This window comes from Adiantum capillus-veneris, chromosome 13 (genome assembly GCF_014529385.1).
Source record: "Adiantum capillus-veneris isolate H3 chromosome 13, ASM1452938v2, whole genome shotgun sequence".
NCBI lineage: Eukaryota > Viridiplantae > Streptophyta > Polypodiopsida > Polypodiales > Pteridaceae > Adiantum > Adiantum capillus-veneris.
This window is the reverse complement of record NC_140943.1, coordinates 90835431-90863032: the sequence shown is the minus strand read 5'-3', so window position 1 is coordinate 90863032 and position 27602 is coordinate 90835431. Positions and strand designations below refer to the sequence as shown.

The 27602-nt window shown below is 42.8% G+C and overlaps 1 protein-coding gene across 1 annotated transcript; it reads left to right on the top strand.

Annotated features, from left to right (window-relative positions):
- Positions 1–145: 145 nt before the first annotated feature.
- LOC147444437 (protein NRT1/ PTR FAMILY 8.1-like) lies at positions 146–16052 on the top strand. Its single transcript, XM_086527041.1, has 4 exons — positions 146–482; positions 681–898; positions 14100–14626; positions 15073–16052. The coding sequence occupies exons 1-4, from the start codon at positions 386–388 to the stop codon at positions 15938–15940; spliced, it is 1710 nt and encodes a 569-aa protein (XP_086383167.1). The 5' UTR covers positions 146–385; the 3' UTR covers positions 15941–16052.
- Positions 16053–27602: the final 11550 nt, after the last annotated feature.

Genomic DNA, 27602 nt, shown 5'->3' with positions numbered 1-27602 from the left:
AATGATAACCCGAATTCAAAACTTGTCCCGCTTGTTTTCTGAGTTATGTTTTAAAATGCCAAAAGTTATGCATCGAAGTGATGATGCTCACACAAATCCATATGTTTTACAACTACAAAGAGCACGATATAGATGCTGGGTTCGAGAGGGGGGAGGGGCGGGGTAAAGGTTTTCTTTTTCGCCCAATTCCAAGGTGACACTCTTCTCTGGCCGTTGAAACTTGAAGCTCTGACTACGTCAATACATATCCATGGCTGGAATTAATGCAAGCTCGGGCCACTACTCGTGACTCCAGTAGCTCGCCGCTCGCCACTCTTCTCCCTCAAGGTCGAAGCAGCGTGCTTGTAGAGGCGTCCTAACATAGAGAGGGTGCGGAGGAAGAGAGATGGCAGTGGAAGTGCATGAAGTGGTGGACTGGCGCTTCAGACAAGTCAGCCCCAAGCGGCGGCTGGGTGGATGGCGAGGCTCCTTCTTTATGCTTGGTAAGCAGCTCTCTCTCTCTCTCTCTCTCTCTCACACACACACACACACACACACACACACACACACACACACACACACACACATTCGCTCACTACACACACACACACACACACACACATTCGCTCACTACACACACCCACACACAAGGGTTGCAGCTCATCTTGCGGACGTTGCTCAATCAAGCTGTATGTGTGCAGGGGCGGCATGCTGCGGGTACTTGGCATTCGGAGGAATCTTCTTCAATTTGGTGCTGTATCTGATACGGGTGTGGGGCGAGAGCCCGTCAACGGCAGCCAACGATTTGACGAATTTGCTGGGGACCATGTTCTTCACGGCGCTCATTGGAGCGTTTCTGGGCGACGCTTACCTGGGCCGCCTCTGGACGGTGCTGCTCTTCCTGCTCATCTACCTCTTGGTACGCTCTTCAACGCCTGCTCGCACGCTCGCCTACGTCACACTACACACGTTCGTTGAATGTCGTGTATCTCGTGCAGCAGCTACATTCGTTTCGTGTTAAATTTTTCCCACCATTTTTAGCATATCTCTTTTTAAACTCTGGAGTCCCACTAGGAGACTCCTTAGAGCGGGGTCACACTCAGAGGGAGTGATTCGCTACATTTGGTAATTGGTAGGAATGTCGAAGGTGGGGGCAACCACTCCTAGCACTTTAAAAAAGGGGAAATAGGCTATTTTTTTGTATGACAATGGTCCAGCTTGACTCTCTCTGACTCATGCCAATAAGGGGTTGATCTTGAGCTACACTTTTCAACAAGATTTTTGTACACACTACACACAAATCTTTGCTAGTACGTCGCTAACCCTACTAAGAGCTGGGTCGCACCCTGTGCTAGTGGGGGCAAGGTGGAAATTTCATCCCACAAGGTCGCACCCAAATTTGAAATGGTAAAAAAAGAGAACACCTAGTTTTAAGGGAAACATGGGAGGGATTTGAATAGAGAGGAGAGGCCTACAATAGAGGAGAACGTCTCTCTTCCTAAAAGATAGCTTAAACCCTTTCATTTTGAAAGTGCTAGTGGGGTTAAACTAAAGCTTAAATATTTAAGAAGAAAAACATGACTTGGTATTATTTAGTAAGTACTACCCTTGCTAGCCCATGGTGTGACTCAACTCTAATGCTAGGGCGACTCGGCTCTTATGAAACGTTGCAACCCCATGAAACTTGAAAGAGGGACCTGAGATCTCCTCTTTTCAAGAGGTCAAAAGATAGAGTGCCATGCAATACCTATTCCTATGAGAGTCTTTGTGACTAGATAGCATTATCTAGTCCTTTGAGGATCCCCTACCTAAAGGCACTCTACAAAGTGCATAGCTTTTAATGAAGTGGGTCACGGTGGAGCCGGAGTCTCTGGCCCTTTCCAAAACAATGGGTCCCGCCCTAGACCCAATATCGAGAAGTAATTCACAAATAGATTATGAAGCCACTTTCAAAGGGTGTAAGTGGGCTAATTGTTATAAATTATCCCAACCTATCTCCAATAACTTGACCTCAAATTGGTGCAATTAGGGTTTCTCACAATACCCCCCCCCTCCCCTTTCACATACGTATGTGTGTGTTTGTGCAAAGTGACAAACAAATGTCGAATCAAGCTTGTGTTACATATTACCCCCTCTTGTGTGGAAGGCACCAAACTTGAAATACCTTTTCCCCTTCTCACCCTTCTTTCATCATGATAGAGGCCTTTTTCTAGAGAAAAGGTTTTGCTTTAGACTCTGTTTGAGGGAAAACTAGATCAACATCCAAAGGCTCAATGCCTACATTTTGACCTTGAATATGAATGCCAAATGAAATTATAATACTTTTTTTATTTTCACCTTGAAAATGTATACTAGAACCTAGGATATGCGCGCACATAAAGAGAGGATTTTTGGCTCTCTAGAGACGAGGTAGTTTGCAACACTTCTTGATTATGAAAATTTGGGGCTTATAATGCTCCCAAAATAGACTTGCTAATAGTGCATGTGGAGGACCCTCAAAAGGGTAGTTGAAGCCCCATAGCCATTTCTACATTCTTAATTTGCCATTGCTTTATTCTTGGAAGGTTGCGTTGCATTTTGGCTAGGGGATCCTTCAAGTACCACCTAGGCCTTAGAGTCGCCTTCAAACCAGCCAAAAGTAGTTTCCTATTGCATACTGTGGATTCTCTTTGGCAAAAAGGGATTGCTTACTTCTCACTACAGGGTGGGCCTTCGCTTCTATCTAGCGGACCCTCCACTTGAGAAAGATCGATCCAATCTAGAGAGCCTATGGGGTGCCCTCTAGGTTTCACATGGATAGGGACAATATAATGTTAGGTGCAACGGCTAGGGAGGATGACGGCGTGACAAAGCCATGGCTAGATGAGGGCGTGCAGTGTTGGGATTCAGGCCAACTGGCTAGACATCCCACTTACTACTAACCCATCTACTAACTTAACCATTATACACTTATTCTTTTATACAACAGAATAAGGAGCTGCAACAGGATAACGTTGTTGTGCACTCCACCCAAAGCAGATATCTTTCTGCTCTCGCACTTGCACTCGCACATGCTTCTCGCGGCACCTTCAACTGGTATCAAAGCGAGGTTTGTGCTTGCCGTTTTCACGTCCGCGCGTGCGCACTTGCAAAAGTGCAAGTAGGTTTGCGATTTCGACATCGGCAAATTCAGCGTTTCGAGAGTGTTTCCAGAAGGTGTGCTGGGGTTTGACCCCCCTTTCAAAGCTATTCGTGTAGTTGAAAGCTTCATCCGAGCTACGCTTCAGGAGTTGTATTTTTCAACTCCACTTTTGCTACAACTATAGGTATAGGACACAGATGCAGGTTGTTCGGAGACTATTTTGGGATGGTATATAGCTGTTTTATGGCTATTATATGTTATTGAGACGGTGTTTATGGGATGATTAGTAGCACTTTTCGGCATCGACATTGTCTCGGATTTTTTTAGGCATCCATCTCCTCATAGGTTCTTGCATACATACAGGACATCCAGGTTTCTTACAGGTTGCAGTGTTTAGCATCAACGTAGATTTCAGTGGCAGTACTTGATGCGGATATGCATTGTTTTGGCACTTTTGATAGTGCTCGAGCTCTTTTGAGAGCGGTTTTACTCCTCGCGTGCGCGTTGGGCAGGTGGAGACTTCACGTCACTGGGCCGGAGCCCCTATCTCAACGCCTTGAGCTCCATGGCGATGGCAATTCCTTGCGCGTTGCGTTAAGCGGCCATTTTTTTCCCACTTGAGGGCGCCCAACCCCCTTAGGGATTAGTGGCCATACACAAAACTTAAACCATAAGGGGCGGTACCCACAGTGGGGTACCCCACCTCCCTACTCCACGTGCGGGTTCGGCAAGGCCGAGAGGTGCGGCATAGCATCGACGAAGCCGGCACAAATTTCGACTCAAATTTTTTGCGTATTACGCAAAAACTCAGAGATTTCAAGAACACCCATTCGACGAAATTCAAGTACAATTTTTTGGTAAAATCAATTACCGCTTTCAAGCCTAATTGATTCGGCTATCAAGAACTTGTGGAATTCCATATACGGCGGACAATTCGAATCACTCTCCACCGGAATATTCTCGATTTTGACGGAATTAGCAATGCTCATTATACTTTGCAAGTGCTCTCAATATCAGGTATTTTTTTTGATTACTCCTTGCACCGCACTGTGTCGCCATAGATTCGAATATCAATATGACATTTGATTTTGAGCAAAGTACACCTGATCCTGCCAATGATGGCCCGCGGTCGGATCCTCTCAAGAAGAGTACCTGCGACGCTACGGCAGGTGAAGATACTTACGAATTGTTTGATATTCAAGAATTTCGTGCACTTCGGATACGCATGACAGTCATGGGTGAAAATTCTAAAGCTTTAAATGTAAATATTACTAAACTATCCACTCTAGTAATTCAATTAATGCATCAATAGTCTAAGAGTCCTGTTGACACGCACATGCATGAGCACGTTGCCACACAAGGGCAGGGCACTTCTACTCTAGAGCAAGGCCCAAATGCTGATACGTTGCATACTCTCACTGCAAAAGAGGTGGATGAACTGTTGAAAAACACCAAACCGCCGACTTTTAAGAGAGAAGATTGAGATCACAATAAGGATGCAGTGAATATCTTTCTCAGCAAGTAGGATGGAATTCACGCCTTACGGCGTACTCCGGACGCAGTCAGAGCTCTACAAACGAGCTTAACTATGGACGGCAAGGCCTACAAATGGTGGATGTCTCTCAAGGAGAAGAACATCATACCACAGAGTTGGGCAGCTTTTGAAGCAATGTTTAGCAAGGAATTTTTGCCTACAAACGAGGCCGATCGGAATTGGACAGCTTGGGACACATGTTCCATGCGCCAATACCCATCACTACTTGAATATATCTCTCACTATCGGGATGTTATCCTCAAGCTGGAAGGCTTAGATACCTTTCAACAAGTACAAGGGTTCCTACGAGGTCTGACACCTGAGCTTAAGAAGTATGTCAAGACCCAAGACCCTAAAACACTTGAGGAAGCCACAGTGAAAGCACATATTCATGATGATCCAGATGAAAAGAAACACATAATAGTCACGTGCCTACTAATATACATGGTAATATACGCACTCAATATGGGCACAATAAAAGAAAATTTATAGTTGTCAATTTGGAGGCATCTAAAAAACCCAAGGGGTCTAGGGGTCCTCTCTCTCCCGAGGACTTTGATAAAGCCAAGAAAGAAAAATTGTGTTTTCAATGTTTAGGAAGAGGTCATGGCAAAAAGGATTGTCTCAAAGGGAAATCTGCTGCTCAGGACAAGGAGAAAGCAGTGCACACGGTGCAACTACTACCTCCGGAGTCTTCCTCACGATTCTCTATAGTGGAAGTAACACACATTGAGGTGGTATATGAATGCTGTCTCATAGCTTCCATGTGGCAACCAACCTTTGGACCACATGAGTTAGTACGTATGTACGGATATCTGCAAGGGCACAAGGTGCGCATCTTGGTAGATGACGGTGCTTCTCACAATTTCATCAATTACGGATTGGTGAAAAAACTCAAATTGCCTCAAACTTCGAGTATCCACCGCTACAAGGTAGCAATGATGAATGGACATGATATTGAAATCTGGGATACTCAATGTCGAGTTGTTCCATTGGAAGTACAAGGGTACTCCACATATTTGGATTTTCGGGTTATGAACATAGAAAAGGCTGATGTGGTTCTTGGTAGGGAGTGGTTGCATAGCCTAGGGCCAGCACAACAGCTTGATGTTTGAATCCCATGGCGCACATGTGTTGTTGTTAGGAGAAAAAGATATACCTTCATCACCACTGATTTGTCCTGCTGAGCTTATGCAGCTCGTTTCTGATAATGAAATAGATCAGATTTTCTTGTGTTACTCACTGTCTCATTGAGTCTGTTGAACATTTCTCAACGCCGCATGCTTCTCTCTCCTCTCTTCCACCAATTGCTAATTCTAAACAAGCAAACGTTGCTAGTCAATTACAGAAATTATTAAAGGAATTTCAAGATGTATTTCCTAATGATTTGCCATCATGATTACCGCCGATACGATCAGTACAACATAGCATTGACGTGGTTGCAGACTGTAAACCTGTTAGTAAACCATCTTACCGTATGAGTTATTCAGAAGCCGTTGAGGTGGACCGTTAGCTTGCTGACTACCTTAGCAGAGGGTTTATACAATCCAATTCTTCACCATGGGCTTCGTCTATCCTCTTAGTGAAGAAAAAAGACGGCAGTATGCGCATGTGCGTAGACTACCGTGGCTTAAATGCGGTTACAGTTAAGAACAAATACCCATTGCCCAGAGTAGATGAATTGTTTGACAAGCTCACTCATGCTTGCATTTTTACGAAAATAGACTTGTGGTCAGGATATCACCAAGTCCGTATTTGACTTGCCGACATACCCAAAATTGCATTCCGAACACGGTTTGGACACTCCGAGTCCTTGGTGATGCCCTTTGGGTTAACCAATGCGCTCGCAATATTCCTGACACTTATGGATAGTGTCTTGAAGCCATATTTGGACAAATTTTTCATTGTTTTTCTCGATAACATCTTAGTCTACAGTGCTTTTGAAGAAGAACACTTATAACATCTCAAGCAGGTGTTTGAGTTGTTACGCACAAACAAATTATATGCCAAGGAATCTAAATGTGATTTTCTAAAAGATGAAATTCATTATTTAGGGCATGTTATTCAGCTAACGGGCTATATATGGATCAATCCAAAGTGGATACCATTCGGAAATGGCCTTCTCCTAAAAATCTAGAAGAATTATATATTTTTAAAGGATTTGCAGGATTTTATCGAAGGTTCGTTAAAAACTATGCTCAAATTGCTGTTCGTATGACGGATCAACTAAAAGGCAAATGTAAAACTTTTCAGTGGGGATCCGCTCAACAACACAGTTTCGATACACTCAAGGATGCATTAGCTACAACTCATATACTAGCTATTGTAGATCCTTTGAAACCATTCGTTTTGGAAACGGATGCCAGTGACCGTGCTATTGGAGCAGTCCTATTACAAGATGGACAGCCGATTACATTTGAAAGCAAGAAGCTTGATGCAGCTCAACAGAACTACTTTGCTTACGAACGTGAACTCTATGCAATAGTGTCTGCCTTAAAAGCATGGCGGCATTATCTGTATGGTGCTTAGTTTGAGATTGTGTTTGACCATGAAAGCATCAAATGGTTTACACAACAAACGGATTTAAAGGGTCGAAAGGCCAGGTGGGCCGAGATTCTTCAGAAATATGACGCCAAGCTAAGATATCGCAAAGGCCGGTACAATGTTGTAGCGGACGCTCTAAGTCGAATGCCTGAGATCAATTCGCTCTTGTTCACGGAACTTCGTAGTGAATTTTTAGATTCTTTCAAAGGCAAATATGAGCATGATGAAGCATATTCTAAAGTGTGGAGCCATGTTCAAATGAGGGATTCTTCTCACTCCAATGACAGTAGTGTACTGTTAACCTCCACACCTAGTTCTCCTTTACCAAGTGATGAACTACAACGATGGAAGCATTTCACCATCGACAATGGGTACCTACTCTATAAGGGGAGAGTTTGTGTACCGACGGATACAGACATTCGGCGCCAAATTCATCATGAATGTTATGATAGTCCAAGTGCAGGGCACCTGGGGATTAAAAAAACTTATGCTCTCGTACGACGACAGTTTTACTGGCCAGGTATACAAAGCTTTGTTCAAGCTTATGTCTTGCATTGCCAAAAATGTCAAGTTAACAAAGCTGAGCGCTTGAAAGCAGGAGGACTCTTACATCCTTTGGAGATTCCCAATGGAAAATGGGAAAGCATCTCTATGGATTTTGTTGTGGGTTTACCAACCATTGTACGAGGTCATGACTCAGTATGGGTGGTCGTAGACAGGTTGACTAAACTATGTACGTTCATTCCGACCAAATCAACGGTTAAGACACCAGAATTAGCCAAGTTATTTGTAGACAATCTATACAAACTGTATGGTTTGGCAAGTAACATTGTCAGTGACCGTCATCCTAAGTTTAACAGCCACTTTTGGAGAGCGGTGTTTAAACAATTGGATACACAATTGAATCTCAGTACAACTGATAATCCAGAAACAGATGGTCAGACGGAACGAGTTAACCAAGTGCTAGAGGATATGCTAAGAGCATACGTCAGCAAAAAACAGTCAGACTGGGAAGAATACTTACCTATCCTCGAGTTTGCTTACAACAGTGCTAAGCATGTCACAACAAGCTTTAGTCGTTTCATGCTCATGTATGGGTTTCAACCTAGGTTACTAGTTACGGTGGGGTTGGCATCGAAAAACTTCAACAGGTTAAGCATTTTCTCCAAGAGCACATGGATATGCTGAAACTTGCTCGTCAGAATGTCCGACAAGCACATGATCGGTATAAGAAGTACGCTGATGAGAAACGTCGGCAAGCTACCTTCGAAAAAGGGAGGAAGTATTTTTACGTGTGCCAGAACATTCAGAAAGTCTGAAAATTGGGCCAACACCTAAATTATCTCTCCGATGTTGTGGGCCTTTCAAAATACTCAAGCGAGTAGGTGATCGTGCCTACAAATTATTACTACCTGCACATTCTTGCATTCATCCGGTGTTTCATGTAAGCCGTCTACGTAAGCGGTTACATGGGGATGACAATGTCATTGACCAACAGGTTTTGGTTATCTCGCTTAGTTAGAAATCTTGGCATTGATGAGACTCCAATGATATATTGTGATAGTCAGAGTGCTCTTGCATTGGCAAGGAATCCCTGTTTCACTCCAAATCGAAACACATTAAAGTCAGGTATCATCTTGTGAGAGATTTCTTGGCCAAAAAGCTCATTGGTTTGGTCAAGGTACACACTGACGACAACCCAGCAGATGCTTTGACGAAAGGCTTAGCTTTGGAGCAGTTTACACATTGCAGTGAGTTGATGGGTATAGGTTGAAGCCACTAGATTGCTTCACGGTTGTACATACTAGGTCACTTGGGCTGCGTTGGCCTTCAAGTGGGAGTTTGTTGGGATTGAGGCCAACTGGCCGGACATCCCACTTACTACTAACCCATCTACTAACTTAACCATTATACATTTATTTTTTAATACAATAGAATAAGGAGCTGCAAACATGATAACATTGCTGTGCGCTCCACCCAAAGCAGGTCTCTCTCTCTCTCTCTCTGTGCTCTCGCACTTGCACTCGCACACGCTTCCCGCGGCACCTTCATGCAGAACAAGGGGGGCAATGAAAATATATAGAGAGAGTAGAGAGTATTCGACCAATAGAGAGGACAAAAATAACATGCTAATTATATAATTATTTTGGAAAACGTTACATATATATAAGTGTCTAGACCAACTTTAGCCACTCCTTTTCCATGCAAACTCCACAAAGACTAGAGTGCATATTCATCTACCAACAAAAGTATTTCCCACAGGTTAGATGACCATTGAGCAGGGCTTGAAATCCCAACAATCTCCCCCTCAACCTTGATTAGACTCACCATTCTCATGACACTAGTTTTAAGTTTACTCTTAATCATGAGTTTTTGGTATGCTCATGAACTGTAAGTTTTAGATTTTCTCACAACCAAGGGTTTTAGGTATACCCATAACTTGGTCTTGCCACAAAGAACCTCCCCTCAAACACATAAGGTGTAGGTCAAAGTAGCTATCATCATTTGGAGTTTTTGGTTTACTCTCGAACCTTGGGTTTAGGTTTACCCAATAACCTCATGACAAGTGGTTTATAAATCACTTGACAATGGGTTGAGAGCATGCCATGGAAGAGTTTAATGGTCCACCTGAAACAATGAGTAGAAGCCATCCTATTGACAACAACATCGGGGTGTGTGTAACTCCCTTGGACAACAATCAGAGTGGAGACAACAAGAACTCAAAAAAAAAAGATAAATGGGAGGGCTTACCACTCTTTATGTTTAGTCTCAATGGCATATTCGCCAATCTACTTCGACACAAGCTACTTCGAACTATTTGATCTTGATTGAACATGCGTACATAAAAGATTTTTAGCCAAACGGTGTCCTAGCCTAGCAAGGGAATGTACGTGCGAAGCAGATAAGCGAGTCCTAAAATTCCCAACACTAAATTCATGATAACTGTAGAACAACAACATTCATAGTAAGGTGAGAGTGTTTAAATACTCCTTGAGTTTGCATATCCGATTTTATTCATACAAATTATATTAGTAGATAAGAGTGGAGTCACTCAAGCTTCCATCGAACTTAGTTTGGTAAATATTTTTGAGGGAAAACTTTAAATGGTACCATAAAATTGCTACAGCATGTTTGTTAGATGTGCATAGCCTCTAGAGTCAAGGGTCGGGGAAGAAGTGTCGAGGGACGGGAAAGGAGAGCAGAGGAAGGTACAAACAATAGTTGACCATAAAAACCTATATAGAGGCTTCACAAGCCCATGCAAAGTGAACTTCAATTTAAGTAATGGATCCTATGTAGCATCCAATAATAAGTAGATAATGACTTGATTATCCAACAGTGTCCAAGCTTCTTAGCATTGATAGAAGAGTTCTATTGTCTTATATGAAGGGTTGTGAGATTTATGCTTCTTGTGATATGTATATGTGTATGTGTACAATTGCAAGATTATGTGCTTTTGGAGCACAATGTATGTATTGACTAACTCCTATGGAGGAGTTGAAGCAGTTGTTTATGGAAAGGAAGTTAGAATGCGAAGCAAGAAATGCAGAAAGAATGGCAGAAATGGAACGCAGACACGTAGAAAGAAAAGCAGAAGAGAAGCAAAAAGAGACGCAGAAAGAAAGGCAGCCAAAGCAAAACAAGAACATAGTGACCGACACAACAAAGAGTTCTGGCGACTCTTTTCTCAAGTTTAGGCATAGATGGAAGAGATTTGGGAACAGGAGACTCTCTCAGTCTCTTCTTCTCCAAAGCAGGACACACATGATTTGGATGACAATGATTTGCATGATGATTTGAATGACAATGATAAGCATGATGATTTGAATGACAATGATAAGCATGATGAATTGGATGATAATGATTTGCATGATGATTTGGATGACAATGACAAGCATGATGATTTGCATGATCAAGATGTGATTTCTCACAAGCATGATGGTTTGCATGAAGAAGATGTGGTTGTTCACAAGGAGAATGAGTTAGTTGATGCTTTTTCTAGCGAAGCTAACCTCGTTGCAGATTCGATCAATCACGAAGGATTGATCTTGGCTCTTGAGCCTAGGTCCAAAGAACCCCTTCAGGAAGAACCGATCTTGGCTCTCGAGCCTAGGTCCAAAGAACCCTCACAGGAAGTATTATGTGTTCGCATGATTGATACGCACACATTGTTCGAGTGTTTCATTCGTGATCGTTTCCTGTATTTTAGTCAGCGTCTTTATGTGATCCCTTTTCCTAGGCATGACATCTTGTACGTTGAGCACGTTTCATTCATGAATGAGCACGAATATATGCGGAATGCTCATGAAAAGCTGAAAAGTATGTATATAAGGAAGTCACATTCCATGTCTCTTCCTTGGCACGACACAGTTGAAGAAAGAGCACAAGCAAGTATAAGCACCAAGCATAGGCATTTCCGTTGTGAATTGCCACAGTTGATTGCTCTAGATCACAAGAGAAAGATTCGATCTCATTGTTTGCGTGTGTGTGGTGAACGGTTTGGCATTCCGTCTATTGGTTCATCCACATTGCATGCACAATCTTTTAAGAAGACAAGATTTTTTCCACTCAATTTACGTGGAATAGGTATGTTCATGGTTTTGTGTTGGAAGCATAGGCATTTCCGTTGTGAATTGCCACAGTTGATTGCTCTAGATCACAAGAGAAAGATTCGATCTCATTGTTTGCGTGTGTGTGGTGAACGGTTTGGCATTCCGTCTATTGGTTCATCCACATTGCATGCACAGTCTTTTAGGAAGACAAGATTTTTTCCACTCAATTTACGTGGAATAGGTATGTTCATGGTTTTGTGTTGGAAATGGTTTCAAGAATTTTTAGGCATGGAGATTCTTGAAGAAGAAAAAAACACGACTCTAGATGAAGTTGAAGCATTGAAGGAGCCACAACAAACTTTGTGTCGCTTTCGGCGCGGCCCAAAGAAGCAAGCATTGCAGACTTTTATGAAGTTCAAGTACCGCACGACCCACACAACAGAGTGGGCCAGCGAAGAGTCCCTTCCAGGATTCCGGATGCTATTGGCAATCTCCCTCGACGCCATACAGTTCGGTACCAGTACCTCACTTTGAAAAGGAGGGGTCACGTGACACATTCAACCCTATGTGTCCGTGGACAAGCTACAACACGACAAGGGTTCAGTTAGTCCAGTCAGTCTAGATTAGAAGTGATCTGGCACTTTTGTGAGTCTATTCGTAGACCGTGCATGCCCAGGCACTTAGTGTAGATGTATATCCTCTGGTTGCACACAACATGATCATAAGCATTCCCATCAGAATCTATCAGAATCCTTTAGGGGAATTTTTTAGTGCATTTAGCCTATTTTCCCTATTTTTGACATTTTTCACTTATTATTTTTAAGTGACTTTTGTTGGAAAGTAGGTAGGGCAAATTGAGTAAGTTTGTATATAAGCAAACCCTAGCGTTTTCTCATCAAGTGTCGTCGCTGTAGAATTGCAGCACCTTGGCGTTTTCCATCAAGGAGGTCATCGCCACACATACCCCATCAGCTAGCGTTTTTGAAGATCTCTTCCCCTAGCGTTTTTGAAGATCCTAGCGTTTGCAGATTTCAGGCCTTTACAGCTTTCAGCCTTCGCTATTTTCAGCAGTAGAGAGACCATCAGATTCAGCCCCTAAAGAGTAGTAGATTCAGCCCAAGAAACCTCAATTTTTAGCCTAGAGTAGATGCAGATTTTCAGCCTAAAGACCAGCAAAATCAGCGTTTTCCTTAGCGTTTTCGGCAACAGCAGATTTCAGCCCATAGCGTTTTTGGACAACAGATAAAAGATTGCAGATTTCAGCCCTTAGGTCAGTCTCGCCATCACCGTCGTCGACATCAACATAGCCTAGACTTGCATCAGTCACATGCATTCAGTTTGTACCAGTTTGTGCAATCATAAGTAGACCACTCTCGTCGACGAGTGTGGCCTTCGAAGGAGGGTTTTACAACGTCTCTGGTGTCATATCTCTTCTCTCTCTCTATCTCTCAGTCTCATACACTTGCACGCATGGTGTCCATTCACTTTGTTTGTGATCATAGCATTCTCTCATTAAGAACGGAAGGCTCTCCCTTCCAGAAGAACAAAAGGAACCTTGAGCACAGTTCGGAGCACTCATCTTGAGCAAAGTGCAAACATTTATTCCGCTGCACCTAACAGTCATATTCACCAATCTACTTCGACACAAGCTACTTTGAGCTATTTGATCTTGATTGAACATACTTACATCAAAGATTATCAGCCAAACGGTGTCCTAGCCTAGCAAGGGAATGTACTTGCGAAGCAGATAAGCTAGTCCTAATTCTCAATGACACTAAATTCATGATAACTATAGAAGAACAACATTCATAGTAAGGTGAGAGTTTTTAGATACTCCTTTAGTTTGCATATCCGATTTTATGCATACAAATTATATTAGTAGATAAGAGTGGAGTCACTCAAAGTAGTGCAAGCTTCCATCGAACTTAGTTTGGTAAATATTTTTGAGGGAAAACTTTAATTGGTACCATTAAATTGCTAAAGCATGTGTGTTAGATATGCATAGCCTCTAGAGTCAAGGGTCGTTGAAGGGGTGTCGAGGGACGGGAAAGGAGAGCAGAGGAAGCTACAGACAATAGTCGACCTAAAAAACCTCTATAGTGGCTTCACAAGCCCATGCAAAGTGAACTTCAATTAAAGTAATGGATCCTATGTAGCATCCCACAATAAGTGGATAATGACTTGATTACCCAACAATGTCCAAGCTTGTTAGCATTAATAGAAGTATTCTATTGTCTTATATGAAGGGTTGTGAGATTTATGTTTCTTGTGATATGTATATGTATATGTGTTCAATTGCAAGATTATGTGCTTGCAATTGTTGTTTTCACCTTGTTTTTCTTCAATTACTCTTTTTTTTCTTTGATAGGGATGCGTTCTTCTCGGTGTGGCAGTAACATTACAAGAGCATGCGGACGTGACAAAGCCGTTGCCAAATGGTCTAAAGACATTTCTATTTGCAGCACTATACATAACGGCAGTGGGAAATGGGTCATACGAGCCTGTACTCGCATCGTTGGGCGGAGATCAATTCGAAACAACAGGGGAAAAGACGACATTCTTCAATTGGTTTTTTGTGTTTTGCAACGTGGGGCAGCTGGTGGCCTTGACATTTGTGACCTATTTTGAGAACAATGGGCAGTGGGCGCTTGGGTTTTGGATTTCAGGAGGAATAGTGCTCATTTCCCTGCCTTTGTATATGGTCGGTGCGCCATTTTGCCGCCAGTTTCGACCTGGTGGGAACCCTTTCTTACGTATCTCGCAGGTCTTCGTCTGCGCCTTGCGTAAGAAGGCCCGTGTTTCGCCTCGTGGGAACGACCTCTATGAAGTCCAGGATGGAGGCGGCCTCTCTGCAATCCCTGGCTCTCGTCGTCTCAGCCATAGCAAGCAATTCAGGTAAAAGCCGGAGAGAGAGAGAGAGAGAGAGAGAGAGAGAGAGAGAGAGAGTTGTGTGTGTTGTAAGTGTGGCTTTCCAAGATTGGGTTGTGTGGGTGAGTGGTTTTTGAGAGAGAGAGAGAGAGAGAGAGAGAGAGAGAGAGTTGTGTGTGTTGTAAGTGTGGCTTTCCAAGATTGGGTTGTGTGGGTGAGTGGTTTTTTAGAGAGAGAGAGAGAGAGAGAGAGAGAGAGAGAGAGAGAGTTGTGAATGTTGTGAGGGGTGGCTTTCCAAGATTGGGTTGTGTGGGTGAGTGGTGTTTTAGAGAGAGAGAGAGAGAGAGAGAGAGAGAGAGAGAGAGGCTTAGGGTAGCTTTCCAACATTGGGTTTGTGTGGGTGAGTGCTAAAGCTTATGGTCCTGTTGGCTGAGAGAGAGAGAGAAGAGCCCAAAATTTGATGTCTATCCCAGGTGGCTCGATCGAGCAGCGCTTGCAACTAACGACGATGAGAAGGCCAACCCGTGGCGAGTATGCACAGTGACCCAAGTGGAGGAAGTGAAATGCTTGATAAGAATAGCACCTTTCCTCATAGCAGGGGTGTTGTTCAACACAATTATAGCCCAATTGACAACACTTTTCATAGAACAAGGAGCAACAATGGATGGGCACATTGGGCATCATTTCAACATACCACCAGGATCGATGCAAGTGTTTACGGTTCTCACTTCCGTATTGTTCACACCTTTCTATGATTATATTTTGGTACCCCTGCTAAGGAAGAGGACCGGCCATGAGAAAGGAATCACTACATTGCAAAGGATGGGATGGGGGATTGTTATATCCATTATAGCTATGGTGGTTGCTGCGGTTGTGGAGAAGAAAAGGCTAAATGCGGCAAGGGCTAGCCCTCTTATCGATGTTCCTTTCGCTGTGCTGCCCATTTCGATATATTGGCTTGTGCCGCAATACGTCATCGTCGGCATATCGCTCGTGTTTGCTATTGTTGGGCAAATGGATTTCTTTTACACTGAGCTCTCAGATGGAATGAGGAGTGTAGGCATCTCATTACCACTTGTATGCAGAGGCCTTGGGAGCTATGCAAGCACGCTTCTGGTTACGATAACCACCCACATAACCACCAGTGGTGGCAAGCTCGGTTGGATTCCGAGGAACCTCAACCGGGGTCACATTGACTACTTTTACTGGCTATTGGCTGTGCTTATGGCAGTTACCTTGGTGTTTTACCTTATCGCAGCTCACTTTTATTCATATCTCCGAGTTGCTCCTGCTAAAGAGGGAGTTGAAGAAGTGGAGCTTATGCGAAAAGGATCAAGTTGACAGAGCTCTTAGAGTTCCGACTTTGGTTTGGACTCTTATAATCTATTTTCTAATCTTATATTCTTGTGATAAAGCTGTCTAAATTTTTTTAAACTGAACTTTTTAAGTTGTCTAGAGTATCTCTCTCTCTCTCTCTCTCTCTCTCTCTTCAAGTGTGGTAGATTGGTTATGTCATTTCCCTTTTGAATAATAGGTCCTGAGTTCAACTCTCCTTGTCGGCTAGATTTTTAAGGTCTCTTCGGATTGTTTCCTACGACATTAAAACAATCTTCTTCTTCTTCTCTCTCATGGGGGATAATAATTTTGTGAGCTTCTTATTTGGAGCTTTTTTTAATAAAGTTAGCTTTTTAAGATGAATCTAGGGCTTTCTTCAATTAGGTCTCAAGTATGTCTTAATTTATCAATCTACGCATTTTCTCCTTTCTAAATAGAACATGAACATTCTAGAGATGTTTAAAGATGGGGCGATCTTCTCTTAAACTGGATATGTTGTAGAGGCATCATCTCAAAAAGACAGTTTTTGGCCTCAACCTAGATAGATTACACGTTTAATTCGTTTAATTATGTGGGTGCAATGACCTATTCTTAGGCATTGTCTTTCCCCTTAGCCCCTCTCCTCCACCATAAACATTCCCCTTGGGACCAAAGTTCTTTGCTTCAAAGTCAATTGCCAACTTCTCAAAGAGTCCAGCTTTATCTTTACACAAATTTCTAGCAATTATCTTTCTCTTTCTCTCTCTCTCTCTCTCTCTCTCTCTCTCTCTCTCTCAGCCATCGATTTCCTTGGTTGAGTACTAACTCATGAGTTCAAGACTTGTCAAATAGGTCTTTGGGGAATCTCACTCAGTCTGGGTTTAGAAATCTTGCTTGTTATATGGTATGCCGAGAACTTTGCTTTGCAAAGCAAAAGATCTTGTCCAATTTAAAATTTGAAAACACAAAGAAACCCATAAAAACTTGAAATTTGCTAACCTTGTCACCCCTCTAGCTCATAGACATGTAGCTGATAAATTGAGAGCGATCGGATATACCATGTGTGCCCTCGTTGCTTGGTTCATACTGACCTCTAATGAAAATTCATTCAAACATGTTGCAAAATTTTCCCAAGTTCGTATGTTGATAGCATAGCCCAAACTTTGGGAAGTAATATGCAATATGTCTTAAATTGAAGCCATAAGTACATTGGAAGGATGATGGAGCCTCTATGCTCATTAGCCTTGAAACTCCTTCCTTGTAGTCTCCAACCTATAGTGACTTCACCATGGTGCATACCTTGCACATACATCTTTGGTTTGATCACTTTGAATTCTCCAAGAACTTGCTCTTTGCTAGAATTTCAAAGCTTGATCCCTTTTGAAGTTCATTCTAGATGATGCCAAAGTACTTTGACGATGCAAAAAAAACCAAGCTTAGACAATATCCATGCCAAACTAAATCCACATAAGATTGAATTTCATACACCAAATTAAATACATGTGCCAACTTGCTAACACTACAAAAGGTACTTCACATTAGCGACGCTCAAAAGTGAAAATCCACGGCGTCATTGAGCGTCGCTATGGACATTGTTATTTTCTTTGTTACAGAGCGACGCTTATAGCGACGTCGATAGGAGTAAAAAATAAATCGAGAGCACCAAAAACTCAGATCTCAGATTTGAGTTTCGACGCTCAAGCGAAAGAGGTAAATCCGTGCTCTCCCTCTCTCTCTCTTTGTCCCCCCTCTCCCCCCCCCCCCCGTGCGCGCACACACACACACACACACGAGGAGAAGGAGAGCCAAGTATGCTCCTTTCCTCTCCTCTCTCATGTTCCCTTCCTCTCTTTCTCTCTCTCGCTCTCTCTCTCTCTCTCTCACACACACACACACACACACACATTGTGTCTTTGAGAGAGAGAGAGAGAGAGAGAGAGAGAGAGTACACACATGTATAAACAAAAAGCACATACACATACATAAACAAAGAATGCATACACACATACATTGAGAGAGAGAGAGAGAGAGAGAGAGAGAGAGAGAGAGAGTAAAGAGAGAGAGAGAGAGGAGAAAACAAAGAGAAAGAGAAAGAGAAAGAGAAGGAGGGAGAGAGAGAGAGAGAGAGAGAGAGAGAGAGAGAGGAGAAAACAAAGAGAAAGAGAAAGAGAGGGAGAGAGAGAGAGAAGAAAAAAACCAAAGAGAAAGAGAGGGGGAGAAGAAGGAAAGAGAGAGAGAGAGAGAGAGAGAGAGAGAGATAAAGTAGAGAAAATATGAAATGAAATGTTGTATTAAGATTTAGAGTTAAGCTATATTTAAAATTATATTTAATTAAAATTAGGTTAGATAAAGATCTAAGATTAAGTTAGATTATATTTAACTTATATTTAAAATTTATGTTAAATTTAAAATTAAGTTAGATTTAAGATCAAGTTAAGATTTAAATTAGATTTAAAGAAGTATGTTAGATTATATTTAGGTTTATGTTAAATTTATGTTTATGTTGAGTTTAAGATTATGTTACATTTAGATTTACGTTAGATTTAAAATTAGAACAAGATTTAAGATTAGCTAAGTTATATTTAAGTTAAATTACATTTAGGTTTATGATTTAAAATTGAATTAGATTTAAGTTTATGTTGAGTTTAAGATTAATTTAGATTTAGATTTAAGATTAGATGAGATTTAGATTTAAGTTAGATTACATTTACGTTTAGGTTAGATTTAAGATTAGATTAGATTTATGTTTATGTTGAGTTTAAGATTGATTATATTAGATCTAGATTTATGTTAATGTTTAGATTTATGTTAATTTAACGATTAGATTAGATTTAGGTTAGATTTTAGAGCATGTCAATGAAGGCTTTGCTCAAAGAGCAAACACTAGTTACATAACAATATGTATATTTCCATCAGAATCTGACACCTATTAACTCACTCACTAACCATGTTCAATTAGCTCAGAATCACCATATGTTCAATTAAATTAGATTTAAGATTAAATTTTGGATTTAGTTTTTATATTAAAGTCTACCTTCGGGATTACGAAAAAAAATTAGAGTTAGGCAAACGGTGATCCCTCTCTTCCTCTCTACGGATACGACCTTAAGTTGGAAAGCTTTCAATGGCATGATACTCAAATTGGAGGCCAACATGTAATGTGCGAAGTAATCCCTCGAACAAAGATCTACTGTGAAGAGATGTTAAGATGCTGTGAATTGCTATAGCTAGAGAAGAGGCAAAGGGGTTTTTTCCACTACATGCACTATCATGTAGACGTGGGTGTGTAGATTTCTCGTACCCACAAATATAGGTATTGACCAATAAAGACGAGATTATAACCCAGTGGTTCTGATCTCCGTGCAGTTCTAGACTGAGGTATGCGAGGATCAGACATGACTAGGGAATGTGAGGTAGTTTACAGTGTGAACAAAGAGAGAGAGAGAGAGAGAGAGAGAGAGATAAAAGACGGAGGATGTCAATAGAAGATTAAATTTATGTCCAAGTTATAAGATTTTTACATTCATGATGAGTAGTGACGAGGATGTGGGGCCGTCCAACTGAAACACCTATCTCTCAACAAGGATCTTATGTCCTTGTAATCAATGCAAGCATGTTCTGCGACGGACAAGACACATTTCTTTGCAGCATGTTCACGAATTTGGCGAGTTTGATCCATCTATTATAGATCGAGTTGTTGCCAATTATAACTCGTCGGACTCTGACGCTGGCCAACAAGCAGCAATCTTACAACCCAATAGATGTGTTCGCACGCACTTTGATCAAGCAGGATACGTGAGGCCACAAGATATAGCCTCTGACAGCTCGGAGGATGATCGACCACATTCCCAATGCGACAATGTTTGAGCCCGAGATCGATGAAATGATCGAGACAATCATGGATTCAAAAAGGCTTATCTATGATGATATGAAAAGTGAAGCCGATATGCCATTGTATGATAGAGCATGTGTGTCTAGATTGAAGGCGCTCCTGGTTCTTCTCAATATGCAGGCAAAGTTTGGATGGAGTGACACTAGCGTCACAACGCTTTTTAGGTGATCTATTACAATGTGTTTACTTCAATAAAAAACTCTAGATGTATAATGATCTGATAGATTACTTACACAAGTGTACCACATTTTTTTCGCTGTGTAGATTGCTCAAAGAGCACATACTGCCAGCTGATAATGTGATGCCATATTCTAGAGAGGAAGCAAGAAAGATCTTGCAAATCTTGGGGATGGATTACAATTCAATTCACGCTTGTCCTATAACGACTGCATTCTTTTCAGAGGGGAATACATAGACATGGAGAAGTGTCTCAAATGTGATTTCGAGAGATATCGAGTAGATCTCGACAGAACAAAAATTCCACAAAAGGTTTTGCAATATTTTCCTCTGCTTCCTCGCATCAAGTATTTTTTTGAATGTAAGTCCATGGCGGCCCTAGCATCATGGCACGAGGAGAATAGATCTTCAAATGGTGTGTTACGAATTCCTACATATTGCGCAGTCTGGAAACATATAGACAATACATAGCCGGATTTTGCTAGGGAAGCTCAAAATTTGCGCATAGACCTGGCTATGGATAGCGTAAATTCATTTGGTCAGAGATCAACATCTTACAGTGTATGGCCCATTGTCATCATCAACTACAACATTCCCCCGTGGTTGACTACCAAGAAGGGGCACCTTTGGCTAAGCTTGATTGTGCTTGGACGGTATAAAGTGAAGAATACGGATGTGTATCTTTGTCCACTATTGGAAGAGCTACAATAATTGTGGATTGGCATAGAAGTGGTGGATTTGAGCCGACACACAGGTTGACGGAATGCTTTGATCAGAGGCATTCTAATGTGGACCATGCATGACTTTCCCGGACTAACATAATACTAGGTGATTTACACTCAAACTCAAACACTATAAATCTTGGTTTTTCTTAAGCTTATCTATTATTATGTGTATACATGCAGGGCTTCAAACAAGCGGATACAGAGCATGTGTCACATGTGGACCTAGACTTAATGCACGTTGGGCGGCCTCATTGAAGAAGCAAATCTACGAAGGCCATCAAGCGTATCTTCCAGAGAATCATGAGTTACGCGATGGCTTTTTGGGAAGAGAGCCACCGAGGATGTCTGCACATGGCATGGTTAGAGCAGAAGGAGATGTGTGATGACGGTTTTCCCCCAAGGATGAAGAGACTCTCTCTATGGTACGAGTTACCATATTGGCCCAGACTCATGATCAATCACTTGCTCAATCCAATGCACACATTCGAGAATGTGGATAGTCTGTTGTGGGACCATCTGACCGGCAAGAAAGATACTTTGGGAGCCAAGGTTGACCTTAGAAATGTGGATCGTATGGAGCAATATTGGCCGCAAATAGCATCTGATGGATCGATAAAACTCCCTAAAGCACCATGGATTTTGACAAGAGCCCAAGAACGCAAAGTAAAAGAGACCATTTGATTTGTGCGAAGCCCCACTAGCATAATGCACTCACTCTGAACGTGTTTCACTAAAGAAGGAAAGCTTACTGGTTTGAAGTCACACGACTGGCATAAAATGTGTCAGGTATGTTTGAAGTGGAATATATCATAGTGGAAATTGTGTAACAAATTCGTGTGTGGACATATCATTGCTAAACGTGTTTTACAGTTTATTTTACCGATGGCCATTGAGGGATGTTTATCTCCTGACGTCCGTAACACAATCTACAAACTTGCGAAGTTGGTGCAATGGATCTCAAAAAAGGAGATCAATGTAGATTCCATACCATTCGCCAGAAACGTTGTGGAGGTTGCATGTTTGAGAAACACTTTCCTACTACCATGCTGACCATTCAAATGCATCTTCTTGTTCACATAGTTGATGAGGTGGAAATAGTTGGCACAATACATTCAAGATGGATGTTCTTTTTAGAACGTTTCATGAAAACGCTCAAGGGATATGTGTGTCAGAAGGCACGTCTAGAGGGTAGCATGGCAGAAGGTTGGCTGGTATCAAAGTCCCCAGTTTACATTGGAGAGTGGCTAGATTTGATAAAGCCTGAGACACGCTATGGCGAACCATAGATGATGAGTGCATATATGGGATTGTCATGTGCAATCTTGGTGTTGAGAAGAAGATGACGGAAGATTAGAGGCTAAAATCAATCGAGTTTGCATGCTTCACAATCCAGTGATGCAAAAGTGGATTTTACAATACGAGGATGCAAAGCAAGAGCGACAAAGGGCACCAACATTCATGAGCTTAAGATGGTTGCACAACCAATTGAAAAGTGCACAACATTGCGGTGAAGAAGTGACTGAGGAGGAGTGGGAGTACTCTCGGGGTTGCGCGACCAAGGGAAGTTTGCAATGTAGGACTAGCGACTTTCTAGATGTTTGAACGGCCACTCATAATCTTTGTTGGTTGTAGTATAAGTCATACACAACACCATGGTGTAAAGGTCGACATTTTACGGTGGAACGGATCGACAAAAAGCGTTTTACTCAAGATTGTGGAATCATGGAAAAATTTAAATAGTCTAGTCGACGACGGTTCTTTGATGCAGACCTTGTGGTGGCATAAATCACTTACTTTGGCACGCTCTACAAGAGATTTTGAGGATCGATAACAGAGGATTTGTTGTCGACTTGTTTGACGTGCAATGGTTCCTGATAAACATGGAGGGTCGCACGCTACTATGCGCAGAGGAGAGTCTGGTTTCCTTGAGGTGGATTCAACTAAAAAATGGACCGACCTAAGAGACACTTTCATACTACCCGAACATTGTGAATAAGTAAGTCTGTAAATAGTTAAAATCCAATTTTAGAAGTTATGTGCTTGGAAGCTCTCATATAAGTTATGTGGCTCTGACAGGTGATATTTCATCCTACAAAGTCTGCATCAAACTGGTGGTACGTCATAGAGGTAGCCCCTCGTAGTGCACGGACGTAGTGCATGGACGTATGAGGGCTACCATGTGCCAATCACAATGGCATCAATGAAAGAGATCAAAGAAGATGCTCAGACAGTGGTCGCTGAGGTGGTGCCAAACGAGCATCAAGCTGCTACTCTCTATGGGGTGCATGCAGAGGATCTACAAAATGAAACGGCGGACATTTACCTAAACGGAGAGCTCTATATAGATATAGGGAGTTATGCTGAGCTATGCAAGGATGAAAGAGAGACCTCTTAAAGCCATAAACATTGTATTTGAACAATTTTTCTCCATTTTATAATATATATTGTATTCACGTGGCTTTTTATCCATTCTTGTTTATATGCTATACTTGAGAAATTTAAATTGTGTTTAATCGTCATTGCTACCACTCCAAGTATGCTCCAGGTATGTTCTCACAAGCAGGGACACTCCTCGATGTGTCGTGAAAGTCTGATACACCAACGTAGCATTATGCTATGAGTGCGATGGAGACTGAGGCTGCAATCGCAAAGGAGGTGATCCGTTTCTGCTCATAGATGCTGCTCGTCCCTCCGCTAGATCAGCAACATCTATGAGCAGGGACGATCACCTCTTTGACAATTGCAGCCTCAGTCTCCATTGGAGTATGAGTTTCATCCTTTTACAAGATACGTAGAATGCACACGGGAGACAAATTCACAAGAACTCCACAGGAATCTCTCTACACAGGAATCTCTCCCCCTTTATGAGTCCTCTCTCTCTCTCTCTCTCTCTCTCTCTCTCTCTCTCTCTCTCTCTCTACACAGGAATCCCTCTCCCTATTATCTATAGTATAGATTATAATTTGTCCATGTTTTCTGCTCCATAGCAAGTTATGGCTGGTTGAAGTTTTGCCGGGGGCAAGGTTTGTGCCCACCTAACAATACGGGTATGCGTACCATCTAAAATTTTTTGGGCCTTGACTGAGTTCACAAGGGCGATGCACTTCATGTGGAGTAGACAGGAACTAACGACATATCAATCGGGTTCCCTGTTAGCGGACTACGACGGGTCAAAGTTGAGGGCCAACGTCGAGCAGGTGAATGCATATGTTTTTTTCCATTTTTCGGGCTCTCGGTTCGAGGCCTTGGCAAAGAGGGAATGCGATGAAGTTGGTGTGGTTTGAGACAAGTCATATGAAGCTCTGGGTTCACCTTGTAGCTCGAGAATCTTGTCCTGAGGCAAGAATTTGGAGGAGGTTGGAAGAGGCACCATGAGGGGATTTTTTAATGAATTTTTTTTGGGCTTTGGAGATTACCCCAAGGCATGGGCGCCCGATAGCCGCCACCTGGCGTGCCTTAATCCCATAAGTGTGGGCAAGTTCAAGAAGGCCGTGGTATAACATCACACCCCTTTGGAACGCATACAAGGGAGTTGGAGCTCGTGGCGATGCCAGGTCTGTGGAGGCACTGCATTTGTCGGAGTTGATGGTGGCGCAACCGTGGTTTTGGTTGTGTAGTGGTTGTGTGAGGCGGCGACGCCGCTGGCGGTGGTCGGGGGGTTCTCGCGATGTAGATAACATGGCAGTGCGCCCAATAGGAGACGATTCTCACGCCTCAATGGGCCCATTCTTTTGATGGAAAAGTCCAAGCCCAGCCCCCCCCCCCGAACTAGCGATATCGCTAGTGGTAAGGTAAGGGAAAGTTCCCATGGGGTGAGAGAGAGAGAGAGAGAGAGAGAGAGAGAGAGAGAGAGAGAGAGAGAGAGAGAGGCTAGGTAGAGCAACCGAGCTTGAGCTGGGTCGAGTGCAAGGAAGTCATCTCCTGGGGGTAGGAGGTGTATTCTATGAGAGAGAGAGAGAGAGAGAGAGAGAGAGAGAGAGAGAGAGAGAGAGAGAGAGAGAGAGAGAGGGAGAAACCTCGAAGGGCGGCCAAGAGAGCCGGACAAAAGTCGGTCAAGGGGACCAAGCAAAGGCTGTTCGAGGCAAAGGCAAGGAGGAGATGGCCAGGCATAGCAGGACAAAGATGAAGGGTGAGGAAAAAGAGAGAGAAGAAGGTTGGTGGAGGTGGATTAAGCAAAGAGCCGGACAAAAAGGGTCAAAAGAGGGAGTCAAATGAGAAGTGCAAGGCTAAGCCTCCTAAAGGGTGGAAATAAAGGACAAAAAGATAAAAAATAAAAAAGATGCCAAGGGGCACTAGAGATTGCGCTAGTACACCCCCCTCAAGTACAAATGAAGAGAGTTAGAGAGCAGATGAAGCCAAAAGTGGCTACCCTCCCAAAATTGCTAAAAAAGAGTGCATGGTGGACCAATCAGAGCGCAGATGCCCAAATTGAAAGGGGCACCCCTATATAAGCCAAAATTGAACCATTTTTTATGCTTTTTGCCACAATAGGCTTCTTGCAAGAGTCTTGAGCAGGTGAGCCTGCAAAGAGCCAAGATAGTGTGTGTGTGTGTGTGTGAGTTCTTGGGTTGGCTTTTTTGTGCAAAGGTGTGTGCCTACAAAGCTCCAAGTTTGTGTTTTCTTGCTCGGCTACCATGTGGGTGCGTCGTTTGATATAAATGAGTTGTAAAGAGTGATTGAGCAGTGGTGAAGCCTTCATTGTGTTTCTCTCGCGTCGTTTCCCCTACCCCCCTTTTATACTTCTTTTGCTTGTGTGTGCGGTGCCGGTGCGGATATGTGTGCCCCTCGGCCCCTTCTTGTGTGCGGAATGGAAGTGAGAGTGTGGTCTCATGTGGGACAACGGTGTGTGGCTCGAAACGAGTGGTAAAATGCTTGGGTAGTTGTGGTGTGCACGTTTGTGCGTCGATGCATGTGCGAATGGTGGCCTGCGAGCGTGTGTCGTGAGTTTCGAATGTGAACTCTAGTGGATTGGGGTGTTGTGTACGCCCTGGGCTATAGAGAGGCAATCTATTTTGTGCCGGGTGTGTTTCCCCATTCCCCCTCTCCACCGTCATGGCAACATAAAAATCATCTTCATGATTGGGAGGACACACCGTAGGGAGTTGACATAGAATTTCCTTCACCTTGTCAAAAGCTATTTGAGCCTCTTCATTCCATTCAAAACCATGCACTTGTTGCACCCTCTTTTGAAGGGGGTATACATACTGCGACAACATCCAAAAAAACCTTGACACATACTTCAGCCTGTACACGAACGACGCCAAATCCTGTGCACTGGAAGGAGGCTCCATCACGACTAGAGCCTTGACCTTCGCTATATCCGCTTCAATTCCATTTTTTGATACCACATGGCCCAACAATGATGCTCGGGGCTGTGCTAATCTGCACTTATTGGGGTTCAACTGACCTGCCTCTTCATCCAGTCTCTAAAAACATAGTCGCAACTTTGACAAATGATCTTCCCTTGAGCTATAACATCCAATTTCGTCCATGAAAACCCTGATGAACCTACCCAAATAGGGACCAAACACCTTGTTCATCCAATCATGAAAGGTGGCATAGGCATTTGCCAGCCCAAAAGGCATTATGCAATATGCAAAGCAACCCCATGGAGATATGAACGTCGTCTTCAACTGGTTTTCAAGAGCAATCCCTATTTAAGGTATCCTAAAAACCCATCCATAATGGAATACCTTTCATGGCCAGCCACCTGATTTAAGATCTCATCTTGAAATGGCAATGGGTAGTGGTTTCTTTTGGTCACAGCATTCAATGGCTTATAGTCGACACACACCCGCCATCTCCCATTATTTTTAGGAGTGTTAACCACCGGAGAAACCCACTCTGACTCCTTCACGGGGTATATAATACATGCATCCTGCCAAAGGGCTTCCTTTTGAATTTCACCCAATCTCCTTAGCTTTTGCGCCTTAGGCTTGTGTCCTTCCTTGAGGATTATTTTGTGCTCAACACCCTTGGCTCCTCACAAATCCTTATACTCCTTTGCAAATAAGTTCAAAAAGGATGCACACAACTGGACACAACTTTCTTTCTCCTGGTTGGTCAAGTCTCCACTTAGCATATTGATCACCTCTTCAGTACCTATGGCATGCACATTTGCTTGCACCTCCTCTTTTGCACAAGGTTCTTCCACAGCGACCCAAACAAGTCAGCATCAATCTTGAGCATATCATCCTCGCTTTCTTCTTCCTCTGCATTTGTATAGCCTTCATCATATGCCGTTTCAGTCTCGTACTCTCATAGCTGGTGGTGTCATCCTCGTCCCTCGCCACCATAGGATGGAAATGGCTTTCCTTGGTCTTTAGATCTAGCACCACTTGCCTCCGTTTTTCTTTATCATGCAAGGTAAACACCCTGCTTCCCCAATCCTTTTTGGCACCTATGATAGGATATGTGTCATCCCCATCTTTCATAAAAAAGAAGTCGATTGGGCACTCTATGCCCATCACTTTCACTCTTACCTCCTGGGCCACGTCCACAAACACCTATCTTTAGCATGGTTAGCCATCCTCATGCGCACATTCGACTTGGCTACCATCTTAACACATGTTTCCCTCATTGCAGCTTGCGTCATGACGCAAACCTGTGCTCCACCATCTATATAAGCTTGAACCTGCATCCTTTTCTCGATTACAGCATCCACCAAAGGAAGAACATCCGTCAGGCTACTACCCTGAGTGCCATATTTTGCACCACCTGCACATTGCCCTTACCCCTTGGCAGCCTAGTGCTAACGCTAGTCGACCATTGTTGCCTGAACTTTGGGTTCAATGCCAACAATTGTCCAAAAGTAATATTAGCTCTTTGGCTTTGGACATCACTAACCAAATCATACTCTGGATGGCCACACCCAAGCTAGAAATCCGCTTGTTTA